We start from the raw sequence: 24,654 nt of genomic DNA on the forward strand, positions 1-24,654 counted from the left end.
ACATTGTATGAACTAAGTAACACTCTCAGCAGTGCACAGAGATTTTATTTGCCATTTTCAATTTTCTGTGTTTTTATTCATTTGCAAACCTCATAGCCATCTCCCATTACTGGGAGGAAGCTGATAAAACCACAGCGTTTAATTTGGCTCATGGTTAAAAAACCCCCAACTCTATTGCAAGCTTGAATAGAACAAGCTATTTTGCATGGCTGAATAGGTATGCAGAGTGGTGTTTGGGTTGTTTCTAGGGCAAAGGCCTGCCTGCATTTCTTTCTTTCTTTTTAAAAACAGGTTTCCCAGATGCTAAGTCACGAGACTTATCAGAAAGTGCTAGCATTCTGCTGCAGCAAGGATTTGATGTACACAAAGTGTGTAATTTTACAACTGTGATGTAAACAAAGTGGGTAGATGAACCAACCACACAAACTGATATTGAAAAAAAGCCCTGTGACAAGTTAAAGAGCTCTATCAAACCAACAGCTTATTCCACTTACAAAATACATCACTGGAGAGACTGCTTTATTTTTTAGCCCCAAGTAGACTATAAGAGGAAAAGTAAACAAACTGTAGATTACCCTTTACTTTGAACTACTGAAAGTAAGTAGTGGAAATGATATTAAGTGCAGGCATCTACTAAGGCACAATTTTGAGGTCCTTCACTTTTTGCTTTTATATAAATCTTTTCTTTCTTGCTTCATTCCATGTGGTATTCATCTAATCAGAGGGTCATATCATGCCAAAATAATTCAGAAATTAAAATGACATTTAGCCTCAGTAAAGGAGGATTTGTACATGGCACAGGGCCAGTTACTGTTAGCTGTTGCACGTCCTTCCTCATTCTGTGCAAAACCACGTTGAGTAATTGTACATGATGTACAAGTCCTTTGGAAGGTGTAAAGTTAATTCAACACAAATACACACACATGAAAAAAGAAAAGTACCTTTTAGTAATTCCACAACTTAAATGTCATGGATGGAACCTATTAGATATTGGAATTTCCATGAGCGGTTTGGCAGCAGGATCGTGACGCAAAATAATCGCCATACTGACAATCACAGTGATCTTCAAAGCCGTGCGGAAATAAATTGAACATCATTTGTTCTGTGGCCACCAGGTGGGATAAAGTAACTGAACTGGAATCTCTGCCTTTCATCATAACATGTCCTCAAACACATTTTCTGTCGGGTAGAGTTGTGTCAAGATAAAAAATCAACAAATTCTATTAAACTTGATTCTGCCAACTTGTCTAGCATCTTAATTTTGACCACATCCTGTTATTCTGTGGAAGGTATATGAAATCTCACTTGATGATATGGTACTAAAGACATACCTTCAGGAAACACGCAGGCACATGTGACGTTAGACTCTCTCTTGCAGGAAGAAGTGAAAATGAGCCTGTTCCGCTTCTTGGTGGAGATGAAGAGCCAAAGTGCACTGCATGTGCGTGTCTTAAAATGTTGATATCATAGCAACCACTTACTGGTTAATGGCACCTGCAATGTTACAACTTTACATGAAGTAACGCATGTTTTATTTTTTAAATTCGTGACTTTCATTTCCATACATTTCACTCTCACCCCCTAAAAACCAAAGAAACAAACAAACAAAACAAAAACACTACTTCATGTCAAATGTTTCTAAAGCATTTGCATGGTAATGACATGACAAGAGCTTTTTAAGAACACCCTCAACAACATATGTTGTTATTTGTTTTAATATGTATTTATAATTGCCATTTTCCTATATTCCCATTAGTGCCAAAGTTAGCAGGTTGCAGCTTGCTTTCCATACAAATTAAAAACATTACCAAAAAGTTCCAAAAAAGAAAACAAAAACAAACAAACATTCCAATCAGCTTGTTTAAGTGATCACATTTAGTTATATCCATTTAAGCAGATTTGGGAATTCCTGATGTAATTATCTGGTAACTGCATTTAAAGACCATGAGGCCCTTTATTAGACTTGAGCTCCAACGAAGTGAGTTGGCACAACTATTTACTATCCAGAGATGCATATTAAAAAAGCAAAAATCTTGTAAAAAGGGAACAGAAGCTTGCTGCCAATATGTTAAGAATAGCAATAATTAAAAAAAACAAAAACACAATTAACAAAAAAATCTGTAAACATACAATGAAATGCAGCTGTAAAAAATCAGCTGCATCTACTGTACAGTGTACACAAGACTCAACACGTTTGTGAAAGTCAAACTTTGTTTCCAGCTGCATAGAGAGGGTTAGTCTGAACAACTGTACAAGTACACATGCAATAGCATGCTCTCTTTTCACTCACTGCTCCTTTTCCTATCAGTCAGCATATGGTGGGAAAAACAACTTTCTACAGCAAAAAAGTGCAAAAGTTAGTGAACACAAATGTCAGACCACAAGTTTGGATGGTATATGAAGAACTGAAGAATAACTGAAACTTTAAAAAAGTGGCAAAATATGTTATGCGAGCTTAACAAATATAATCATAAAGCAGATAAAAACAAAAACAAATGGGGGGGAAACAGGTTGCAGTTTTACATGTGTTTCCCTCATAAAATGCCTCCAAATCCAGAACATTTTAGAATGAAGGCTTCAAAGAAAAGCAGCACAATGTGAAGAGTTCATTTATAGCTGACTTGGTAAATTTTTAGATCCTGTCTATGCTGACCGCAGATAACTTACGACATACTGATTGCATTAGGAACTGTTAAAAGGGCAGCATGATAAAAACGATTCAAATACCAAATCAAACAATTCTATCACAACAGATTACGTTTAGTATGTTCAGCATTTTCAGGTATCCAGTCCAAGCTGATTACTGTGACATGTCCACGTACTGGCTGTCTTGGTAAACCTTGACCAGTGTGGCACATCCTTTTATTCAGCCTCAGCATTGTGTGCTTGTTACAGGACTAGTGGCATAAACCTGTATCTATGTTCCAACCAAGCACCGTGTTTGGGCTAGCTTCAGAAAGGTAACAAAGAAGAATCACTTGGTGAGTGGGGCCTTAAACCATTTACCTCTCAGGTATTTACATCCTTAGTGCCACGTGTTTGAGGCGCTGATCTGCTGGGTGTTTACTTTGGTCTAGAATGGACTCTCGTCACTGAGATTAAACTTTAATGTGCTGAATACATCACAACAGGGGCCCAGTAGTCAGTTTTTGAAGGCCCCGTAGCGACTGGCTTTACTAATGAAGTTCTTGAGCAGGTCGTGATCCATGTCGGCAAAGGCCTGGGTCTGCGTGACAGCCGTTAGGTGGTTGACACAAAACTTGAAGCAGAATTCCTCCAGGTCCTAAAAATGAAGAGGGCTGTCTGGTCAGTGCTGAGGAGTATAACTGACTAGCTACTGTGCACGCCTCCACCAACATGGTGCTTTGACTATGTATCAGGGGCTATAAGCTTACCCGCGCCTCATACTTGACAGCAGCAGAGAGCAGAGTGATGGCGTTTTCTTCAGAAATGCCTCTCTTGATCGTTTCCTGGCACAGCCTCTTCAGTCTTGTTTCTCGGTAGAACGTGGCCAAGTCAAGCAACCCTGCACACACAAAAACAAAAACACACGTGATTGTGTTCGAGATTCTGCACTGACTTGTTGCAGCATTTCCTGGGCTGTAAAGAACTGTGATCCATGTCTATCCTTACCAATAGCGTCCTCTGGTGGCAGGTTTATAGTGTCAGTGTAGAGATACTCCAAGAAGGCTCTGTACACCAAGTATGAGAACTGATGAATTTCTATAGCATCCTGGTCAGATTCATTCAGCAGTGTTCGGAAATGCTCACACCTATCGAGAAAGACAGCAGAAGACTTGTGACAAAAGCACGTTTAACTCAAACTAACTTAATTAATGGGCAATCACACTTTATCATGTGCAGGTGACAAAATATAGTCTTATGCCAACAGGAAACTGCATTACCAAATGAAAAAAAGGAAATTAGCAAGAAACTTTAAAAAAAAGGAGGTTTAAAAAAAAATCCACAATTTTCATACTGAACTAGAAAAAGCAGCTTCAACTTCCAATAATTTATACCATCATACATTACAATGAAAACATGTTTTCTGTTGTAGTGGCAGTTATACTCTGCTGTTGAAATTACTTATTGATAGTTCCTTGAATTCTGCTAGAAGGGTACATGTATGTTTAGTGCATTGCAAGTTAATGTCTTAGCGGGTGAGTCCACATGGTCACAGAATTGGTAGGCATGTGGTTACCAGCATGGAGCCTAGAATTCAGAGACTATACCATGCCTGTTAGTGTTCAACAGCATCTAATCTAAATACCCACCAGTTAAAAACAACCACAAGGGTAGATGGATAGAAGAATAGAAGAAAAATTGTTGTGTTTTTTTGTGTTGTTGTTTTTTTTTTTTAACAGATTCTTTTTGACTATGCCTACTAATACAGGCCAAGTGCAATACCTTTTATTCCTTATAAGCGCCTGCATTCATTACCACTAATTACCATTTATCTTTTTATTTGTTTTTTTGCTTCAATTTTCTCCACACTGCAAATCTCTGATGGCTCAAAACAGTGCCTCTACCATTGCTTCTCAGGACACGGTTGAAAAAACAACTGAATCTTCACTCTCTGATGCATCTTAAACATATAATTTGCATGTGATCTTGCGCAAGCAGACAGTTTCCACTGTTGCATATTCGTGTGAGCCAGTGGACTAAGGTTAAAGCTGCAGACAGTCTGGCTCCTTCCTACTGACGGTGCAAAAGAGCAAGGGACTGGAATGCAGATACTCTGTGTTCAAGTGTGGTTATAAAAAGAAACATGGGAAACAATAGGCTTGTCTTTGCTACCCCGTGAGTTTAACAGGAAGATAAGGAAACTGTTTAGCATATGAAGTTTAAATATAGGGAAACCAGCACAAATTAAGTGTTTGTTATATATATTTACACACAAAGATGGCTCATTGTTTTTGCTGCAGTGACTAAATTGGTTGTCTGGATTTTAAAAAATACACCCATGTGACCAAGCTGAAAGTAGAGGTTAGAGAAGCAAAGTGTGCATTCATATATATAATTTTTTTAAACAGTCAGAGTGTGGTGGCCCAACAATAGAAAGGAAGAGCTGCAGACATTGTCTCCATTCCACAGATCATTATGTGCACTCAAAGATAACGATACACTGCATGTTACACCCTTCCAGTCACACACCAGCTGCTCAAAATGCCACAAGACTGGATTAGCTTTTCCAGACTTCCATGGTTAATGAGTCTACATTGTCCTTTTTTTTAAAAAAAAAGAAAAAAGAATCACCTAAAGGACTCTGAATGTTCTTGTTTTCTGTACCTGATTTTTAGCAGAGCTTTGTGAACATGGATGCACTTCCCATCAACCAAGAACTTCAGATCAGAAATATCTGGACTGTCAAACTCCTTCTTCAAAGACTGGGCAACTGTGAGGTAATCATCACCATCTGGCAAAAAAAAAACAACATAAAATTATTATTACTATTTATTTTATTTTTTGTTAAATACAAGCATTTGGTCTTGGGGTTTTTTTGCTCTTAAAAATAAACATAAATTTGCTAAGCATACATTTAAACTAGGGCTGAACGATTATGGAAAATAATCTAATTGCGATTTTTTGCCCCAATATTGCGATTGCGATGCGATATGCGATTATTTTTTAAGGTCTTTGTCTTCTGTATTATTAAACAAAGACAAGCAATACATCATATAGTATGGCCAATACTATATTACATTAATTTTAAACTGTTCTTTCCTGGAAGACAGACCTCTGTTATGATGACATGAGGTGATGCATGAATTGATGACTGACATTTTTATTTAACTTCTTCAATCACAACAGTATATTTGAACATACACAATAGTTTATTTTTAGCTTACAAACATCTGAGCATAAAGTGCTGACAAGGAACCCTGGTGTAAACATTAAAATGAAAGTCAGTACAATGTGCAGATTGCAGAAATATACATAAACAAAATCAGTGGCTTTACCACACTCAGTTTTTCGACATCTGTGAACTACTAGACAGTCATTCAATTAAAAAATAATATTAAATAAATAAAACTAATAAATAAAAAATACACACATCTTACTGATCTCTGCAGTCAGTAACATTACACATAAAGTTCAAACATAATAGCAATTGTATAAACACACACACAAACACGCCTTTAAAATTTAAAGGCGTGAAATTGGACGGTCTAGTTCTGATTAGCGTCACCGCTGTCTCGGTGGAGTTTAATAAACTCGGCCGTCTGCTTCTTGCTATCTAAAATATAACCAGACACTGGTGTAAATTCTCGACTGTCTCATACTTCTGTTTAATAAGTTTTCTGTTTGACGTTTAGTCAGCTGTGTGAAAACCAAGGAGGAACCCACCCGGGGGATTAATAGTTTTATTTTATCTAATCTAATAACTTTAATCTCAGCCAAACCGATTTACTCACGAACAAACAAAACACTGAAAAAAGCCCAACAATAACATTTTTAGGTTGTCTAAGTGACTTATATATTACGTTTAACCCGAGCAGCGAAACTCCGCGGTGATCTGAAAATGATGTGCCGGGAGTTGTGCCGTTCTCGGCCGCATCAGTAACCCTCGAGCTCCCGGCTAGCTGTCGAGCTGGTGGGTAGCAGATAGTGATGGGACGTTCTGTATCGAGGCTTCGGAGCGTGTGTCGAGTAATGGAGGGGGCGTTTCCGCGAAGCGCGTATCGAGGCTTGCTTCATTTATGGGAGGAGCTGAAAATGATGACGTCCGAAGCCTCGCTGCCCGGCTGTACCACGTGACTGGTTCATGAAGCGGTTCGAACTTTGCCGCAAATAATCATTTTCCATACTGCCAGCATAAATATACACAGTATACTGCCATCACTACACTATAGGTGTTTTACACACTCCTTTTGTTGTTGACATTTACAGGCTGTGTGCAAAATGCCACACTCTTCAAATTCATGCCAGCTATTATTTTTACGTCCAGTAGGTGTCCTGCTAGAGCAAATGAAGCTTCATGAAGCTTCGCGTTGGGGTGAACCAATTGGATGAAAAGCTTCAGTGCTTCATGGGGCTTCATCTGCCCATCACTAGTAGCAGACGCCTCTGAAAACGTCGAAGCACTTTTGCAAATATGGGATATCTTGATGAACCGAGCAGATATTTGATGTTTACACAACTACTTTCTCGCCTGAAAATATGTTAAAAGTTTATTTTGTGACCCAGAAAGATTAGTATGAGTAATTTTAAAACTTAGTAGCGGCCGCCATTGCTGGAAACTGGAGTTTGGCTGGGCCGCGCTATGAATTCTGGGATATGGTAGTAATTTGGACAGCCTTCGGCGCGTCGCTGTGACGTAATCGGTCTACAAAAGGAGGATGCAGCCCATGAATTTGGACATGTCCAGAGTATAATCGCAGCCTTTGCGGTTAGAAAATTGCACTTGATCATGTCGCGATATTATCGCAAATGCGATATATCGTTCAGCCCTAATTTAAACAACTTCTCTTTACATTTCAGTTCAAAAGACAGTTCTATGAGGTATTTATATATAGGGAATGAAAATATATTTCTTTAAGGCCACAGGTGACAATAAAATATTACCAACATTAAAAAAATGTCCACCTAAATGCTAAGTCAATATTTAAATTTAGCTCATCACATTAGCTTTCCTAACTGGAGTGTAAAGAAAAAAATGAAGCTATCACAGTTACAGGTTAATGCTCTTCAGTTTGTGTTGAGTTTGTATAAACATTTGTCGCAAATGAAGTGCAAACAGAGTTTCCTGTTTATTTCTCAGACCACTTGCAGGAATGTGTACCTATGGTACACTGATAAATGCCTACTGCATAATTATCTCTAACCAGACACACAAGTAAATGTCAGTGTCAAAAATGTAATAAAAAAAATCCTTCAATTATTGTAAAAGTTTGACTTTTGGGATTCTTTTTCAATTTTACAAATACTCTCCAGGCTGGCTATTAAACTATGTGACCTTGGCCTGCACTTCTCTCAGTGCAAGTGGATCCTTAATTTCCTGACTGGCAAACCACAGGTGGTACATGTAAACCACAAAGTCTCATCTGCTTCCTCCTTTCCTGTACTTCCTCTACACCTACGACTGTGTGGCCACTTCGTCAAGTTCCCATAATTTTTTTTTTTTTTGTTTGTTTGTTTGTTTGGTTGGTTTTTGCTTTGTTTTATTATTTTCTTCAAGCCCTGTGTACAGGAGCTGCATACAAAAAGATATTTTGTGAAAAGGGTTGGCGTAATAAGCAAATGCTTCAGCCAATACCTTTTGATTAGCCTTGTCTCATGCTTTCTTTCTTTATGGTAGATTTTTGTTCTGTTTTCACTGTTTGTTTGTTTGTTTTTTTCACTGTTTTCACTGAGATTTGAATTTGAATGCTAATCAATAAATCAAAATCAAAATCAAATCACCAATTTCGCTGACGAAAGAGCAGTAGCGGACTTGATCTCGAAACAGTGACTCTGCTTGACGGTTAGAGATCAACCACCTAAGTGACTGGTGTAGGGAGAAAAACCTTCAGCTGCAAGTTTGTAAGACCAAGGAGCTAATAGTTGACCCCACAAGGAAACAGCTGAAATGGGCGACAGAGATGGATGCCATTAAGACCACCCTTCCCACAAAAATAACGGGGAGTAACTTTTACTGTTAGGCAATCATGTTGGGTGACAGTCTAATGATAAAAAAAAATTATATACAGCTGGATAGGCATATAAGTATTTCACTGTGAATTTCTGCGTGTTCGTCAAATAACTTAAAAATGTATGGTCCTATAAAACTCTTACCTACTGAGAGGAGGTGCCACGTGACTGCCGGTGTGGCAAAGCAAGCGAACACATCATCAGTGCTGCTGAAATGTGCGAGATGGGGACTGGCTACAGCCTGACCTCGACACTGACCCCACATCAGAACTTGTCCACTCTGTGTCTTGGCTGCTGACGTGTGACTGGTGTGACATGCAGCCACTTCGACTATCCTACCGAGAAAAATCACAAATCTAGATATACATTTGAACTTAAGACAGAAAAAGGCCCATATGAAAAGTGAACATTTCTCTAATAAAGTTCTTTTACAGTCAACAATCAGTCCCTTACTACTCCGTAGCATAAAACCACAAGTGTAAGAATTTGTACGAGTTTGAGACGTTTGGTTATTCTAGGGATCTGTGACCTATTATGGTAGCAAAGTACTGCTGGTAATTTACAATGGGAACAAAGTAACAAAGTACTAACCTCTCCTTGTCTGTGTTTATAGGAGTGGGGAGCGCTTGGTTACTCTTATTGCCTGTTCCCAACTGCCCGTATGAGTTGGCACCCCAAGCATAAACAAATCCCTCATCTGTCAGTGCCAACGTGTGTGCATATCCACAAGCGACCTGTGTTTGGAAAAAAAGAAAAAAGAGGGTATTTAAGATGCATGCAAACAGAAATAAGTAATCAAAAACAATATTTTGTTAGATTTATCCCTCTTTAAGCTCTTACCTGTACAATGTTTACACCCTGGAGGGCAGCGATTCGGCATGGTGTCTGCTGGTTTCCATTATTGCCCAAACCTAGCTGTCCATTGCAATTATAGCCCCAACCATAGATCTGGAAACAATGGACGATTTTGGGATATGCACATACCTCGTTATCAATAAGTGTGCGGAACATCACAGTACTTTTATTCTTGGGTTTTTTGTTAAATTAAATCTGAAATTCAGATTCTGATTTTGTGTGTAAAAACAAATGCAATACTATTTTAGGTCTTCTGACAGAGACTGAACGTTAATTTTTTTAAACTATACTGTCTCCACTCATACTCCAGGACCGTTCTTCAAGCTGTCATCATTCAGATCGAGCGTAAACACAAATTCATTTCAGACACTGTTAGAAATCCAATTTGTTTTTCTCTGCTTCATCATGGTTAACATGTATAGATGGGTGTGACCAGTTACCTCTCCGTTGTCCAGTACAGCCATAGAGCAGAGCTGTCCACAGGCTATGTTTACCACAATCTTGTTTTGCAGGCAGCTGCTGACCCGACGCGGTGTCGGCTGGTTGGCAGTAGAACCTGAACCAACTTGTCCAGAGTTGTTGTAACCCCACGCGTACACCTGAACACAAAGATGAATGCTCACCACCCAGAAAAATTCTCAGATTAAACAGAAACAAAGCAAGTAGAGGAAAATTTACCTCTCCATCATTTGTGAGGGCAATAGTGTGGTGGGAGCCACAGGCCACTTCTGTCACTCTCTTGCTGAGGAGATTAGTGGACACCAGGGCAGGGGTCAGCCCGTGGTTGGTGGTGCCATTTCCGAGTTGGCTGTAGCCATTGTGGCCCCAGGCATACACTTCTCCATCTACACAGCAACAAGTGCAAGTTTATTGATGTTGTCACAGAAGTTAATATTTCATTAAAAGATAAGAAGCAGTCTATTTCACATGATATACTGCAAGTTAAGCAGCCATACTTTTATCAGACATCACAGATATCGATTAAATGCCTTGATTCACTTAGTTTAGTGTTGCATTGACTCAGTATAAATGAAGTACACGAGAACATATCCATAATTAACTTTTTTGCAACTTCTTTTACTGTAAATGCAGATTGAGCAAAGATTTTTCCACATGTAAATAAAAAAACAAAAAAACCCTCAAACTGACTGGCCTCCCTCAGATGATGTGGAGTTAGTTAATCATTACCACATATTACAGGAAAACAGATACCTTTATGTTGCTTTAATCAAAGTTAAAGGTGCAATCAATTATCCAAATAAATAAGCATGCAATAATCACATTGAAAGCAACTCTCAGACATTTTAATTTAATATTCCAAACAGGAATAAGTGAAAATTGAATGTGTATTTGAAATTTAACAGTTTGAATGCATTTTTTAATCGTAATTTAAGTATGCATGCAACCACATCTCTTGGCCAAGAAGTCCACTTTGACCAAAAAGAATCACACTTAAAAAACTAGATACAATATGAAGCCAATGGTGGCACAAAATAAAAATAAAATATCAAATAAAATATGCATTTTGCATGTTTGGACTCATTTGCTTGTGATCTTATTCCTCTGCCTCCTGAAGACATTTCTCCTTGGTGACACACACAGAAAAAAAGGTTTTGGAGCTACATTACCTGCAGTGGCGATAACCACATGTGGCCCCGTTCCATAGCTTAGAGACACAATCTTCTTTCCACACAAGACATCAATCCTGCGTGGCTCAATAGTGCTTTGAAGATCTCCAAGCCCTAAACAGCCGCTACAGTTAGTCCCTAAAGCAAAGACCTGCAAAGAAAAAACATTAAAAATGTCTTTTTTAAAATATATACATTTACAAATAAGAATTACTCGATCATATTTATTGTGCATTTTTTTTTATATCACAAAATGGTGAAGTTGTCTTAATCTAATCTGTCTAAGATGGCAAATTGCAAATTATGATCACCGGTACACTAAAACAAACTAACTAACTACACTTGAAACCAGGCTATAATAATTTGAGACACTGTCTTTCTAAAATTATGACTGAAAAAAAAAAAACGGCAGCAAGCATGCTCATGCTGGGACTGCTGAATGTGATGTACGGCATAATTTAAAGTGAAATCCACCAAAATACAATTTAACGGTACAGTTGGCTGTTCCATAACATCAAACAAATAAGCAAGGGTGGAAAGATTAGGCATGCACTGCACCTTTCCAAAGGCTCAGGCATTAAGCTCATATGGCTAAAGATAGCCTCATTCCATCTGCTTATCCCTGTGCCTGTAACTGCACCTCATATCAAGCAGAGAGCAAGAAGGCCTGGAGCATTTTTATATCCACTTCAAAACAAGAACTACTCAAAAATCAATACAGAGAAATGAATGACTTCTATGCGTGCTTCAGGACAGCTTCACGTAAAGAAGAACAAGAAGGCAACCTTGCTTAAACTCCAAATGTTACCTCATCATTAACTGTGACATAGAGGGCTTCATTTGCAGCACTGCCAAATACACAAGCCTGCCGGATAAGCCGGAGTTCCTCAGGAGGAAGAAGTGCAAACACTGGCCACTTTCCCACGTCCAGCATACTACTCAGCTGTGAAAAAAAGAAAAAACATGGAGAAGCATATGAATCTAACTCACTATGGAATAAAGGAAAGGTTGATTAGATAAACTGAAAAACACAGATAAAAGCAGGAGTATGTTTTCATGTTAAATACTTTGATGGTCTGGTTGTTTAATTGTATTCAAATGGTTATTAAACTGGATAATAGGAACTTTCTGCCCTGTATCATGGAATGCATACATATATGTTAAAGAAAAGATTATTAAATTTCCACCTTTATCATCCCTCTTGAGTGACCAGCAGCATTCAGATTTAGATGGGCAGACAGATTAAAACGTGTACATCTGTTCTGTGACCTTTACTACCACAGAAAGTAAAGTCAAAATTATGTCATCTCTAAAGTCTAACATAATATTTCAAATATAACGGTTTCAATGATTGCACCATTACTCTCTATTATCAAACCACACAGCTGTCTATGGCTGTGTGTTAAATGGAAAACTGCAATCAACAGTAAAACCTACTCGTCTGATCTTCTGTGTATCATTATTTGTAACGCCTATAAAAGATAATTATCTTGTATTGCTAACAATATATTTCAGCTCAGTTTTTATTCACAAAAACAAACAAACACAAAAACCTGTTTTTATTGCCGCGTCTGACAAATTTACAGTGCTGTTGCATTGCCTTGCAGAAATATGAAGTTGCACTTTGCATGAACCCAGACAACACCTCCTTAAACACACACATACACCACCATGACCACCAGCTGCTGTTGCTGCTGGTAAGATGTCCCATACGTCAAATTAGCAGATACCGAAGACAACACAAACAAGCACCGCAAAACTAAGTGTGTTGGTTTTGATATATAAACTGTCAGCAATGAAACTACTACCTGAAATTATCCCACAAAAACTATCAAGCTAATTAGCGTAAAGAGCGGTGTTGTTGCTGGTACTTCCAAGTGTTGACGTTACCTTCTAGCTAGTGCTTAGTCCGCGAGGTCGTTTTCTGATTTAAAAAAAAAAAAGATACTAAAACATGTCACCCAACATATTTTTCAAATAACTTTGCCGGGGACGTCATGCCGACAAACTGGTGTAGGTCTAGCTTCACGTTAGCTCCTATGGTTGCACTTTGTTGTAGCTAGCTTTAATCGCTACACCACCGCCTGAAAAACATACACACACAACACCACACTTCCTGTAGTCACTTGGTGCGTTTACTGAAAATCGGACCTGGGAGCTTCAAGGTTAAATTGGTATTATACAGTAATTAGTGACATCTATTATGCAAGATTAAATAAATCCAATAGTCTTTTATTTGTGAAGTTACATTACTGGTCAATAGACCATAACGACCCAAGACTCACATGGGTTATAAGTTTAATGGAGAATATTTTTGCATGTTGTTTAAACATCTGTGGCATACATTGTATTTATTTATTTATTTAAGAAAAAAAAATATTTCACCCTACTTTTCAGGAGTTGTTGATATACCAATATCAATTTTGTGTGGAACTTTAGGAAACAATTGCTGGTGTGAAACAGATGTGGGTGATACATTTCTGGCTGAGTCGTCCTGTACCATTACAACTACAGGCACAGTTTCAGTATCAATGGAGAGCTAATCTCCTTTAAGTTAAAACAGTAGAATGTAAACAGAATGACACCTGACTCCTGACACACACACAAATACACACACTTGCTTGCCCACACACATCACATATTTGACCCTAACTGACCAATCACGGTCTTTTGACCCATGAAAGGTGCATTTTGTTTAAGTTAGTACAAGCTCATGTTATTGCGTGGTTTGAATTATTTTATTATCCCATCACTCTGTACTCTCAAAACACAAAGGTTCTCATAAGGACCTCCAATCTCCACTCCAAAAATGTGATTCAATTGATAAAATGAGTATTAAATGCTGCAGCTGCCTGAAAAACAAACAAACAAACAAACAAAAAAAACCAAAAACAGATCATTTGAATCAGACAAGAGAGCACCTAAAACAAGAAGTCCTCGGGGAGCTGAAAACCACTGCTTTAGAATTACTGCCTCCAGAAACGATGTCCAACTGCATAATGATGCCCTTGTAAATTTGCTCCCTCTTCATTGTCCGCTTACATTTACTTCCTCATTATGTTTCTCATTACTTTGTATTATATTTTGTGTTCTGCTGCAGTCCTTGATGTTGCTTTTTCATCATGCACTTCTTCTCAAGTCTTAAAATATATGCCCCTTCATCTTCGAGTGTGTGCAGGTGTTTGCATATAACTTTGCTGAGTGTGAGCTTGTTGAGTACAGATTTGAACAACAAGTCTATGTGCATTTCTGAAATCGTAACACTGCATCCCAAGTTACATGTCTTATGTTATTACATTAAAAAAAATAAATACATAAAATAAATGCACGGTGTAAAATAAAATATGTGATGTGTTCGCTGTTCACTGGTTCAGTCCCTGCAATGACACAACTATAATCTGCATATTTCACTGATTACTGCATAATCAGTCTGTCTTAAAGAGTCAAATAAATTTTTGGAAAGAGATGACTCTCCACTGCATATTTCATTGAGAACTATAGCAGACACAATGGGGCATTCCTTTATTAAGTCCAGCAGGTGGAGTCATTGATAACCATCTTGGTGTATATCAGTGGATGGGATAGCACATGTTTTTGCCAAAGATTTAAAGACCGCCTATGCAAGAACGGTGAGTGTGTACATTGTTTCAACAACATCTATATGCATATGATATATAGCATAGTGAAGTTTCGTATGTAGGTAGCTACATTAGGTTGTGTATGATACATTGTCTGTGATGTTTGTGCAATTGTCTGTCTGAGACTTAATATGCAGAAGGGACTAGCACATGAAAGAAGATTTCAGATAGATAGATACTTTTTAATTAAATCAAATTTGGAAGGCACATGAATGAAGGGAATATTACAGTTTCCAGGCAACATGAATTTCTAATAGTGTAAATTTCAAGTAGAAAACAAACCAGGGGGAAAAAAATCAATAAAACAGAAGGAACACAAAACAATCAGAAAAACGATCATCTCTTTGATATATACCAATGTATATTTAAAATAAGCTTTTTTGGAGTACACAAATACTACAAAAATATCTTTGTGTTCACTCAAAACATGTAACAAACCCAAGACTGCACGGTTTACAAGAACCAGTGATCCACACTTTCTTTCTGCTAAAAGCGATATTGTATTTCAAATTGTCTGTGTGTGTCTTGTGTAGGTTTGACATCACTTGTGCCGTTCAGTGTGTAATTTTGAAAGGGTTGTTTTTTTTCTTTCTCCATACATTCCGTATTGGCTCTCTGGCGTGTAAAATACTGCAGTTCAATCATGCTTGTTAATTTTTAGTACAACTGTGTGCTTCTGGTTACAAACCAGGTAGAAGTAGCAGTGTAGTCTTATATGGAGAACAGCAAGGTGGTCCCTGGACTGACCACGTAGCATTCTTAGATCCCCCCCACCCCCGACTGACTTGGTTGGACGAACCGGTCATAGACACGTCAACCGTAAGGTCTTTCTTAAAGTGATGGAAAAAAAAAATAGGTAGGCAAATGAAGTTCATCATAACTGCACCGGATAGTGACCGGGTTCACAACAAACAAAATGAAATATAGTAACATTATTTAGCGTTTATCTTTGCTATCTTGTAAATTAGGATTCGTGATGAATTGCCCGAATACGCATGCGCACTAAGTCGTGTAAGCGATGGCGACATTCCTGCTTTTTATGCGAGGAACAGGGTTGGATGGAAAGTTATCTCGATAAAACTGAGGGTTAGACAAACGTTATCGATACTTTGCATCGTCACAGTCGCTCGCTAGCTACTTCGACCGTTTTAAGGTGCTGTTAACGCGAGCCTGCGTCGTTCATGAGAAGACCGCATACTATCTTGCTAACTGTTAGCTAGGTAGCTTACGCTAGTATGTCACACTTTGCCTTGTCTTGTGTTTGTCTGGGTAGCTAGCAAGTTCTCATCAGCTTCAGGTTCTGCAGAAAGTTGCTGGTCATCCAAGGTTGCTGACGTTAAACATTTCGGGGAAGAGCTGCATAAGACTCATCACTGTGCATCGGCTTGTTCAGCAAGACTGCTGCTCTGCCAACTGACTGGGTGAGTAACGTTAGCTGCGCTTTTGGTAATAAGTCTTGTTTTGCTACAGCGAACAACATTGACGATATCATTTTAAGGAAGTCGAACTAACCTGTAAGGTTATTGTTTGTCAGTACGTTGGCTACAATAAGGCTGCAGTTAGATAACTATTAGCTATGATATAACGCTAAGCACACACACCTGTAGCCAAAGTAAACAGTCTCGGGTGCGAGATAGTTAACCTTGTTAAAGGAGCTAAAAAAAATACCAACCGATACTGTGACATAAAATAGGAGCTTGTGCGTGTAGTTGACCGGCCAGGTAATGTTAAACGAGAGTCAACGACATTGCTACGTCAAATACTTTCAGTCAAAGGATAACCAGCTGTTACCCCGTGTGCAGATGTCTGGTACGAAAATAGTGCTACAGTTAAATTTACGCATTACAGTTGAGAAAAAACCAGCGCTATTAAACAACGACAAGAAATATCATTACCACAATTTTGTGTGGCTGATAATTAAAATGAAAAGCTAGTTCAAATCTTCAAGGTGTTTTCCCGTTTTCTCTAAAACTGCAACTGAAAAACAGCTGGTGTGTCCTTGTCAACTGCTCTGTAGCCACAAACAAATGTGAGGCACAATCAGGGCAACAACAGATGTAACATCTGTTGTTATTTCGATACAGATTTCTTGCAGCGCAACTATAACAGAAGTTACAGCTGTTTTCTAGTCGTAGGTGGTGACTACTGATAGGCTATAGTTCTGAAAGTTTCAGATAACTTTGTTAAAGAAAGAGGAGCAAAAAAGACTGAAGTATACATCTGTTCATATGTTACTGCTGTCACTGCATCTGTTTGATAATCAAAATCATAATGTTCCACTTACCACAATCAAATTTGGAAAATGTGTAATGAACTTTCAGATCATCTTTTCCCATACGAGGGGAAAAAAAAAGAAATTTTGACTTTAACTGCGTAAATGGTGGGTGGTCAGAGGAAATATAAAGAATTGCCTGTCATTAGGGATTTCCCTTAGTTGCTTCTCATTTTACTGACCTCCAGGTAGCTGTTGTCACTGTGGTGCTGGCAAGTAATTTACAACTAGAATAAAATTACCAGACAACCTACCAGCTGGTTGCAGTGATTGGCTTGGAGGCCTCAGAGCCACACAAGTCTGGCATTCATCTAAAGCCTGCTAGTGTTACAAAAATTAACCACATGGCAATCTCTCATGGCTGTATAAATGGTTCTGCAGGCCTAGTTCATTGACCATCACACTGTAAACTGACTTTGTTGTTTGGGCTTAAGGAGGGGAGGGACTAAAGCGAACAGATAAGCCAGATCACAGTAAGGTTTAGGCACGCATGCGCCAGAGAGTAATTAAGTTCAAGGACACGTTACATTTCTTTCATGCTGTTCTGTTGCTTTACACGGGAATTTTATTAACCATGTAACGATTGTATACATTTTATTTACAGTTGGGAAATCCTCAGTGTATAACTTTGGTATTTTACTCCCGTGTCAGTGGAGTGTTGAATAAAAAATATTTTTGTTCTGTATTGTTTTGTTGTTTTCCCTAGAAATTCTCACATGGTCTAACTTTATTATGCATTTTTTGAGTGTTAGAGTTTAGTAATTAATCACTGAATGGTCAGCTTTTGGGTATATTTGTTATGCAAGGGGTTTGTGTTTGCCAATGCAGTATACTGGAGGAGACAGATGAGAAGGGAATCTTTGAAAGAACAGATTAATGGTTTTTCTCTTTGCCATCATCCACTTTCTTTCTCCTCTCTCGTAGTCACTGTGTAAACCCTTCACAGCCCTGGTCTTATCTCAATGCTGATATGTGTCACATGATAAGTCATGTCCAAAACATTATATCATTGTACTTTCTTATCACATTGTGATGCAAATGATTTTAAATTCAATAATAGGCTCATTAGGTTTGTTCTGAATTTGCCTCTTTCCTTCTTTTCTTAACTAGTTAAGGTATTTAACGTCTGAGAAAAAATGGCATGTGGCACATTTAACCACTTTTTAGTATCACTCTTATTCATTTCTGCACCCTGTACCCTGCACATTTTTTTTGCTTTGTGTTGACAAACTATGTGTTATAGTACAGATGTACCGCTTTTGCGTATATCTTGGCTTTTGGTTTGATATTTGATAAAGGTGACTGATAAACGGACTCCTATATACCAGACTTCTGCTATTACTGAGTACTCAAAGTGCTTTTATGGTGCATTCATAGATCAACTGCATGCGTTTGTATTACTCATGTGAATCTGGTCCCATTGGAAGCCTACAAATATTTGCCTGTTATAGCCAATGGTTCAAGGATGACTATTAGGGCTGCTACAAACGATTATTTTGATAGTCAACTAGTCACCGATTATTTTTGCGATTAGTTGACTAATCAGATCATGCATCCATTGGACGTAAAACTTACAGCTTATTGCACCAGCATGCATCTGCTCTTATATAACTATCATTAGCTTACAGCTTTAAGTGTTTAAGCTATGTGCTAACTAAAAATAAAGACAAGATGATAGTTTATTAAATTTAAATGAAATTTGCAGATTGTTTCGGTGAAGTTTAATAAACTCAGCCGTCTGCTCCTTGCTATCTAAAATATAACAGGACACCGGAGTATATTCTCGAGCATCTCACACTTCTGATAATCAGTTGTCTGCTTGACGTTTATTCAGCTGTGTAAAAACTATAACTTTAATCTCAGCCAAACCGATTTACTCAGGAACAAATAAAATACTGAAAAAAGCCAAACAATAACATTTTTAAGTTATCTAAGTGACTTGTATATCATGTTTAACCTGAGTAGCGAAAGACGGCGGTGGGTTTGAAAACGATTTGCCGGGAGTCCGGTGTTCCCACCGGCTATAGTGAGCCTTGAACCCCGGCTAGCTTTCGAGCTGGTGGGTAACAGACTTCTCCGAAAATGTTGGAGCGCTTCTGAAAATATGTGGTGTCTTGATAAACTGAGCAGTTATTTGAAGCATAAAGAGTCATATTTACATTCTCGCCTGAAAATATGTTAAACATTTATTTTGTGACCCAGAAAGAATAATAAGAGTAATATTAAAACTAACTAGCTGCTGCCATTGTTGGAAACTGAGCAGGGCCGCGCTATGAGTTCTGGGATAGGTTGGGCCACGAAGTATACACCCGACCCATCCTTCAAATCTGGGGAAATGAAGGGCGCATTTGTCAGAGTCTTCGAATTTGGACAGTTTTTGTCGTGTCGCTGTAACGTAATCGTCCTCCAAATGCGGGCACCGGAGGATGCGGCTCCTGAATTTGGACACAGCTACAATACCGGACACAGCTTCTTCTTCTTCTTCGAGGTTTAACGGCAGCTGGCATCCTTGTACATGCAGTGCTGCCATCTTATGTTTCAGTCCGTTATTACACTCTTAAATCCTACTACTTATTCCTGCGTCTTTTGGGATCCTACAAAGCTTCAAACGGCGCGTCGACTATTAAATTAGTCGTCAACGATTTTGATAGTCGACGTAATCGTGACTAGTCGACTAATTGTGGCAGCCCTAATGACCAATAGCTGGAAGCAAGTTACAGTAAGATATTTTAACAGCTTACTACAAAGTTTCTTAAGCCCTCCTTCTTTATAAAACTGAAGTTGAACCATAGAACTCCATTTGCCCTCAAATTCCAATGATAAGCTTATCCACAGTCCTTGAGAGAAGTCCAGCTGATGGTCTTTAGTGACACAGGATGATGCATATTTTTCATCTAATTTTGAAATATTTTAACTTGCATGAATTAGGATTCCTCTCCGTTCGTGTCACCCAGCACAGATTTATTTAAATTTGCTTCATTACATTGTTATTGTATGTATTCACGGTGCACGAAAATGCATAGTAAGAGGTCAACACACACACACACACACACACACACACACACACACACACACACACACACACACACAAGATATTCCTGATATCTGATTAAAAAGTTATTAAACGAGGAAAAAATCTGACTAGTTGGCTAGTGTGATGTAATTAAGTACTCAGTAAACAGCCAAAATTGAGCCTTTTGAAACGGATGAGGGTCAAATATTGGCTATACAAAGATTGTGTGTATATTTAAAAGCCATTTGAAACTGTTAGTCACATTTTCCAGTAATAAAATTGACTTTTAAATGTCACTGAAATGTGTGGCATTTTGTAACGTGCACCAAATTGTACAAACATCATGGCGGATTATTTGTTTGCTGAATGGCTACCATTAACAGTGCCAACATCAGCAGTCACAGACCTAACGTCTTAGAATCAGTAAAGATGTAACTGGCATTGTACATTTAATAAAACAATAATTTCCTTAACCCAATACAATTTCTGGTACAGACTGTTAAGGACAACGTTTAAACATCACATACATAATTTATAAAGCTATTTTGGTCTTTGCACTTTAAGCACTTTGGTGTTCAGCATGTTGAACGCAGACTTGAGGAGGTGGTTATCGACCACCAACCTTGTGTGTGTGTGTATATACAGTTTCAGTGTGAATCATTGAACACTCTCTAATCAAGAGAAAGAAACAATAAAGACTGTAAAAACTTTTTAATTGCACGACATTTTTTACTCTGCATTTAGTCTTGGGTTTAGACAAGATGCCATCCTCAACTCACGCATCAGAGAAATATCTTTCAATAGAGTTTATGTTGCTGGAAGTGAGAAACGATGGATGTATCCAGAAATAAATTAAGCTTTGCACCAAATTGCCACTAGTTCATCTTAAGGCCACTCCTTAGGACATGTCTGTGTCTTAATTTACAAAATGTGTGTCAAGTGTTGTGATTTGACCCACTGTTTTGAGTTAGAGCTTGATTTGATGTCCCTAAACCTCTCAGCAAAGCAAAAATGAGCTTACTGAAAACACACTGAGCCACCATTGGCAAATTTATGCACATAGCAGGTCAAGTAATCAAGCTACCACAATAAACTTGATAAAATACTGCAAAATATTGTTTCTCCTTAGCAAACAGAAGGGAACTGTGTGTCTTTAGAGTAGTCACAGTTTTTGTCAAACGCCCCAAAAGTCAGAATCACTGGTGCTCATGAGAGTAGGTAAGCAAGCTGTCAGTCGTGACTATCAATGAATGGTTTACATGGAGACATTAGAATATTAGAGTAATGAATATTCTTCATTTTGGACCAGACAGCCAATTCTGTCATTGCAAGGTAGTGTTGTTGTTTTTGTTTGTTTGTTTGTTTGTTTTTTAAATAATTGTCATCCCAAGTCAACTGTAGATGCTAAACTTGGTTGTTTAATGTTTTTTACAATGTGGCCAACATAGGCTACGTCCACACGTACCCGGGTATTTTTGAAAACGCAGATTTTTCTATGCGTTTGCACCTTTCGTCCACACGTAAACGGCATTTTCGGTCCGTTTTCAAAAATACCCGTGTACGTGTGGACGTAGCCATAGTTTAGCCCCTGTGTACATAAAAAAACAAAACAAAAAACAAACAAACAAACAAAAAAAACCATGTCACTAGAAACTCCCAAAATGATCAGTGATAATCTTGACATAATTCAGAATTCAGTTAGTTTGATCTAATAACTAGGGGTGGGCGGTATAAATGATATCCGGTAGAAACGATATAAATTTGGCCAACAGTAGAGATTTTGACTATACCGCTCTACGGCGATAGCGCATGTTGATGGTGTCATCAAGCTGCGCCTGTTTTGGTCGAAAGCATTTCAGTGGCTGCAACATCATCTGCAAATTATGCCAGGCAACAGTCATAGCAAAGAGACGAAGGACTTCTGGAATATGGGGAAAGACAAAAACTGCGCTTCCTCCACTTCCCTACCATTGATTCATTAATGCTGAATTCTCTCGCAGCTGCTCTATTCCCATGTTGTTGCAGTATATTAATGACTAACCTCGTATTGTGGAGGGATTATCTCAGTTTTTCTCCTAACTGAAGTTTGGTCTGCTTACAGCATCCTGCCATGTGATTGCATTTGTCCCTAACCTCATGTTAACTTTGATCGAGTGGAAAAGGTTTAGCGTCCATCTTTCAGCTTCACTGTGCTAATGTTATGCTAACATAGGTGTTTTGCTAGTGATCACGTAGGACATCATTATATACCAGCTAGTCCAACTTCAGTAACCCTACAGAAGTCACTACAGACTCCTGACTACGGTAGCCGTAACGCTCTGGCAATCCATCAAGCGGTGCGGCTTCATAGCTTACCAAAGTCGTACTAAAACATTTTTGACAGATTTCTGCGCGCTGTGTACAACATAAAATTGGTTTGAGGTCAGTAAGCACAACCAGAATTCATACATAAGGCACACTGTCGATTTTTGAGAAAATTAAAGGATATTAAGTGTGCCTTATAGTGTGTAAAATACGTTATACAGAAGAAAAGAATATATATCGCGATATATATCGTTACCACACATGCTTCAAATTATACTGTGATATGGATTTTAGGCCATATCGCCCAGCTCTACTAATAAGTCTTTAAAAGGTGACTGATGATTTGATTTGATCTAATTTATGAATGTGGGGACCCAGAAGGATCAACCCTGGTCCTTCATGCTTACTACTGTTTCTTCTGAGAAAGTTGCTATGCGTTTTCTGCAAGCTCAAAATTGTCAAGCATCTTGGTAGCTTATAAAGGTACCATGATTTCTTTATAGGCATCCAAAATGCCGGTTTTGATTTCTGTGATGGAGTTGCTTTCGTGACTTGTCAAGTAATGCCGTTGACAGTGGCATGCAGTCTGTTGACATTACATCTTCCGGTCAATTCAGCTTGCCCAGAAAACCCAGCCAAGTAGGTACTAAAAAAGTACTTGTTACCAGTTACTACCACTTAATGCAAGATCGCAAAAACCCAGTCAAGCTGAGTTGAGCCAGGACGAGTAGGTACTAGTGGAAAAGGACTAATAGTGTGTACAGACAGAGAGGAGAAAAAAGCTGCAGCCTGCAGACATTATAGGTAAATGTATTTCTCAGCACAGGCTGAATGACTCCCAAGACTTTAGATGTTGACGTCATAAACCTTTTTGGTACACTTTGTACATTTCCATTGATCACTCTGTCTTCGTTGCAGCAGTACCTCTTCAGTGGTGTGAATGAGGGAGACATGGCAGACCACACGCCACCTCTGGAGTCTGGCCAGCTTCTCAGCCCTGAACTCCCAATCCTGGCCTCACCACCACCCCCAGCCATGGTCAACGGGGAGGGCCCCCAGCAGGTACACTAATTTTTGTCCAGTATTAGTCACACTTACTGACTTAAGTCTGTTGGGCCCAAGTTCATTTCTGACAAAACTGCCTTGGGATTACATTTGAGGAAATTTGTTCTAAATGGTGCTTCTACTTTTATCTGTTGGCATTTAGGTGTTCAGGTGTAGAGCTGCTGTGAGTTTGATTTCATTTCAGGGCTAAAGGTGTTTCTTTGTGTGTGTTGGGAGGATTAGCTATTGTGTAATACTTGAGTCAGAGATATTGATGCCATTGATCGCACTACATAAATGAACTCCATCAGTGAAATTGAGAATTTTTCACTGGTGCACTTAAAGCACTTCTATGCAAGTAGTAACACTGGAGGCAGTGATGGTAATATTTTTGACCAGCATGGCAGAGACGCACTTCTGTGGGATTTTTACAGAATATCTACAGTCCAGCAGTGACTCCTGTGTCATGCAATAATAAATCCAAAAAGTGTTTGAAACCCTACATTTGTAGAGTTATTTACTATGGCTGACTGTTATATTTTATATGAAATTATATTTCTTTTTTTGCTTTTTTTTGCTTTTTTTAGTAAGAAACTGTTATCAGATGAACTTAGATCCACCTCTTGTCAATTGCAATTTGTTTGAAGGCTTGTTTCAGATGCTAAACAAACTATACCGCTATAGTTCTTACTCAGTTCAGTATTGAAACAGCCAAAATGGGTTTTGCTGTGCTCACTTCATTTGCTCATTGAACAAATTTCACAGGCAAGAGGTGCCACTCCTCTCTCGGTTTTGATAGTTTTGCTATATATGTACAGGAAATGGATTGGACCCCACACCTGCCTCAATCATCTCTTGTCAGCATCAGGGTGAGATTGAGCGGTCCTGACAAGCCTCTGTGATATCCCTGTCATTTTGATGGTCACCAGTCCAATTTGTTTAAGTTTCCCCAACTTCCTGGGGGATGGCAGGGAATCCACAGTGATATCTTTTTGTCACTTCCCCAGTCTTATGCAGTTTGTCCTGATAAGACTTGCTAATATTAGCACTGCCTTACAAACATGCCTTTCTAGCCATTGCCGTCATTTTCCACAGTGGAAAAACCCTCACCTGAATCAGGCTTTGTTCAAACAGAGATCAAATTTTGCTTGCGGTGCTCAGCTATGGGTCTGTTGTCCTCAGGGAATTCGGTTACATTACCATCATCCACAAAGACCTTACCTGATTACCTGAACATGTTCTGTGTCAATGTTTAAACTGTTTAAAAAT

The 24,654-nt window shown here is 38.6% G+C and overlaps 2 protein-coding genes across 3 annotated transcripts in view; one reads left to right on the forward strand and one right to left on the reverse strand.

Moving 5' to 3' along the window:
• Nucleotides 1-1,699: 1,699 nt before the first annotated feature.
• rcbtb2 (regulator of chromosome condensation (RCC1) and BTB (POZ) domain containing protein 2) lies at nt 1,700-13,227 on the reverse strand. Its single transcript, XM_085430634.1, has 12 exons — nt 13,005-13,227; nt 11,923-12,057; nt 11,115-11,265; nt 10,165-10,331; nt 9,927-10,085; nt 9,472-9,579; nt 9,223-9,365; nt 8,776-8,966; nt 5,290-5,416; nt 3,634-3,773; nt 3,396-3,526; nt 1,700-3,283 (listed from the first exon to the last, which is right to left on the reverse strand). Exons 2-12 carry the CDS (start codon nt 12,046-12,048, stop codon nt 3,143-3,145), a joined length of 1,584 nt encoding a protein of 527 aa, XP_085286760.1. The 5' UTR covers nt 12,049-12,057; nt 13,005-13,227; the 3' UTR covers nt 1,700-3,142.
• A 2,395-nt stretch (nt 13,228-15,622) lies between these two features.
• Nucleotides 15,623-24,654, forward strand: part of fndc3a (fibronectin type III domain containing 3A) — a 49,006-nt gene continuing 39,974 nt past the window's right edge. Inside the window, exons 1-2 of one of the 2 annotated variants that reach the window (XM_085430635.1) lie at nt 15,623-16,173; nt 23,260-23,403. In XM_085430635.1, the coding sequence (XP_085286761.1) occupies nt 23,293-23,403 (111 nt within the window). In that variant the 5' untranslated portion in view covers nt 15,623-16,173; nt 23,260-23,292. The remainder of the gene's footprint in view (nt 16,174-23,259; nt 23,404-24,654) is intronic. The other variant, XM_085430636.1, reaches the window with a different exon arrangement.

Source organism: Copadichromis virginalis, linkage group LG14 (assembly GCF_057382275.1).
Source record: "Copadichromis virginalis isolate Kocher_CV1m ecotype Utaka linkage group LG14, C_Virginalis_male_GT1.1, whole genome shotgun sequence".
Classification (NCBI taxonomy): Eukaryota; Metazoa; Chordata; class Actinopteri; order Cichliformes; family Cichlidae; genus Copadichromis; species Copadichromis virginalis.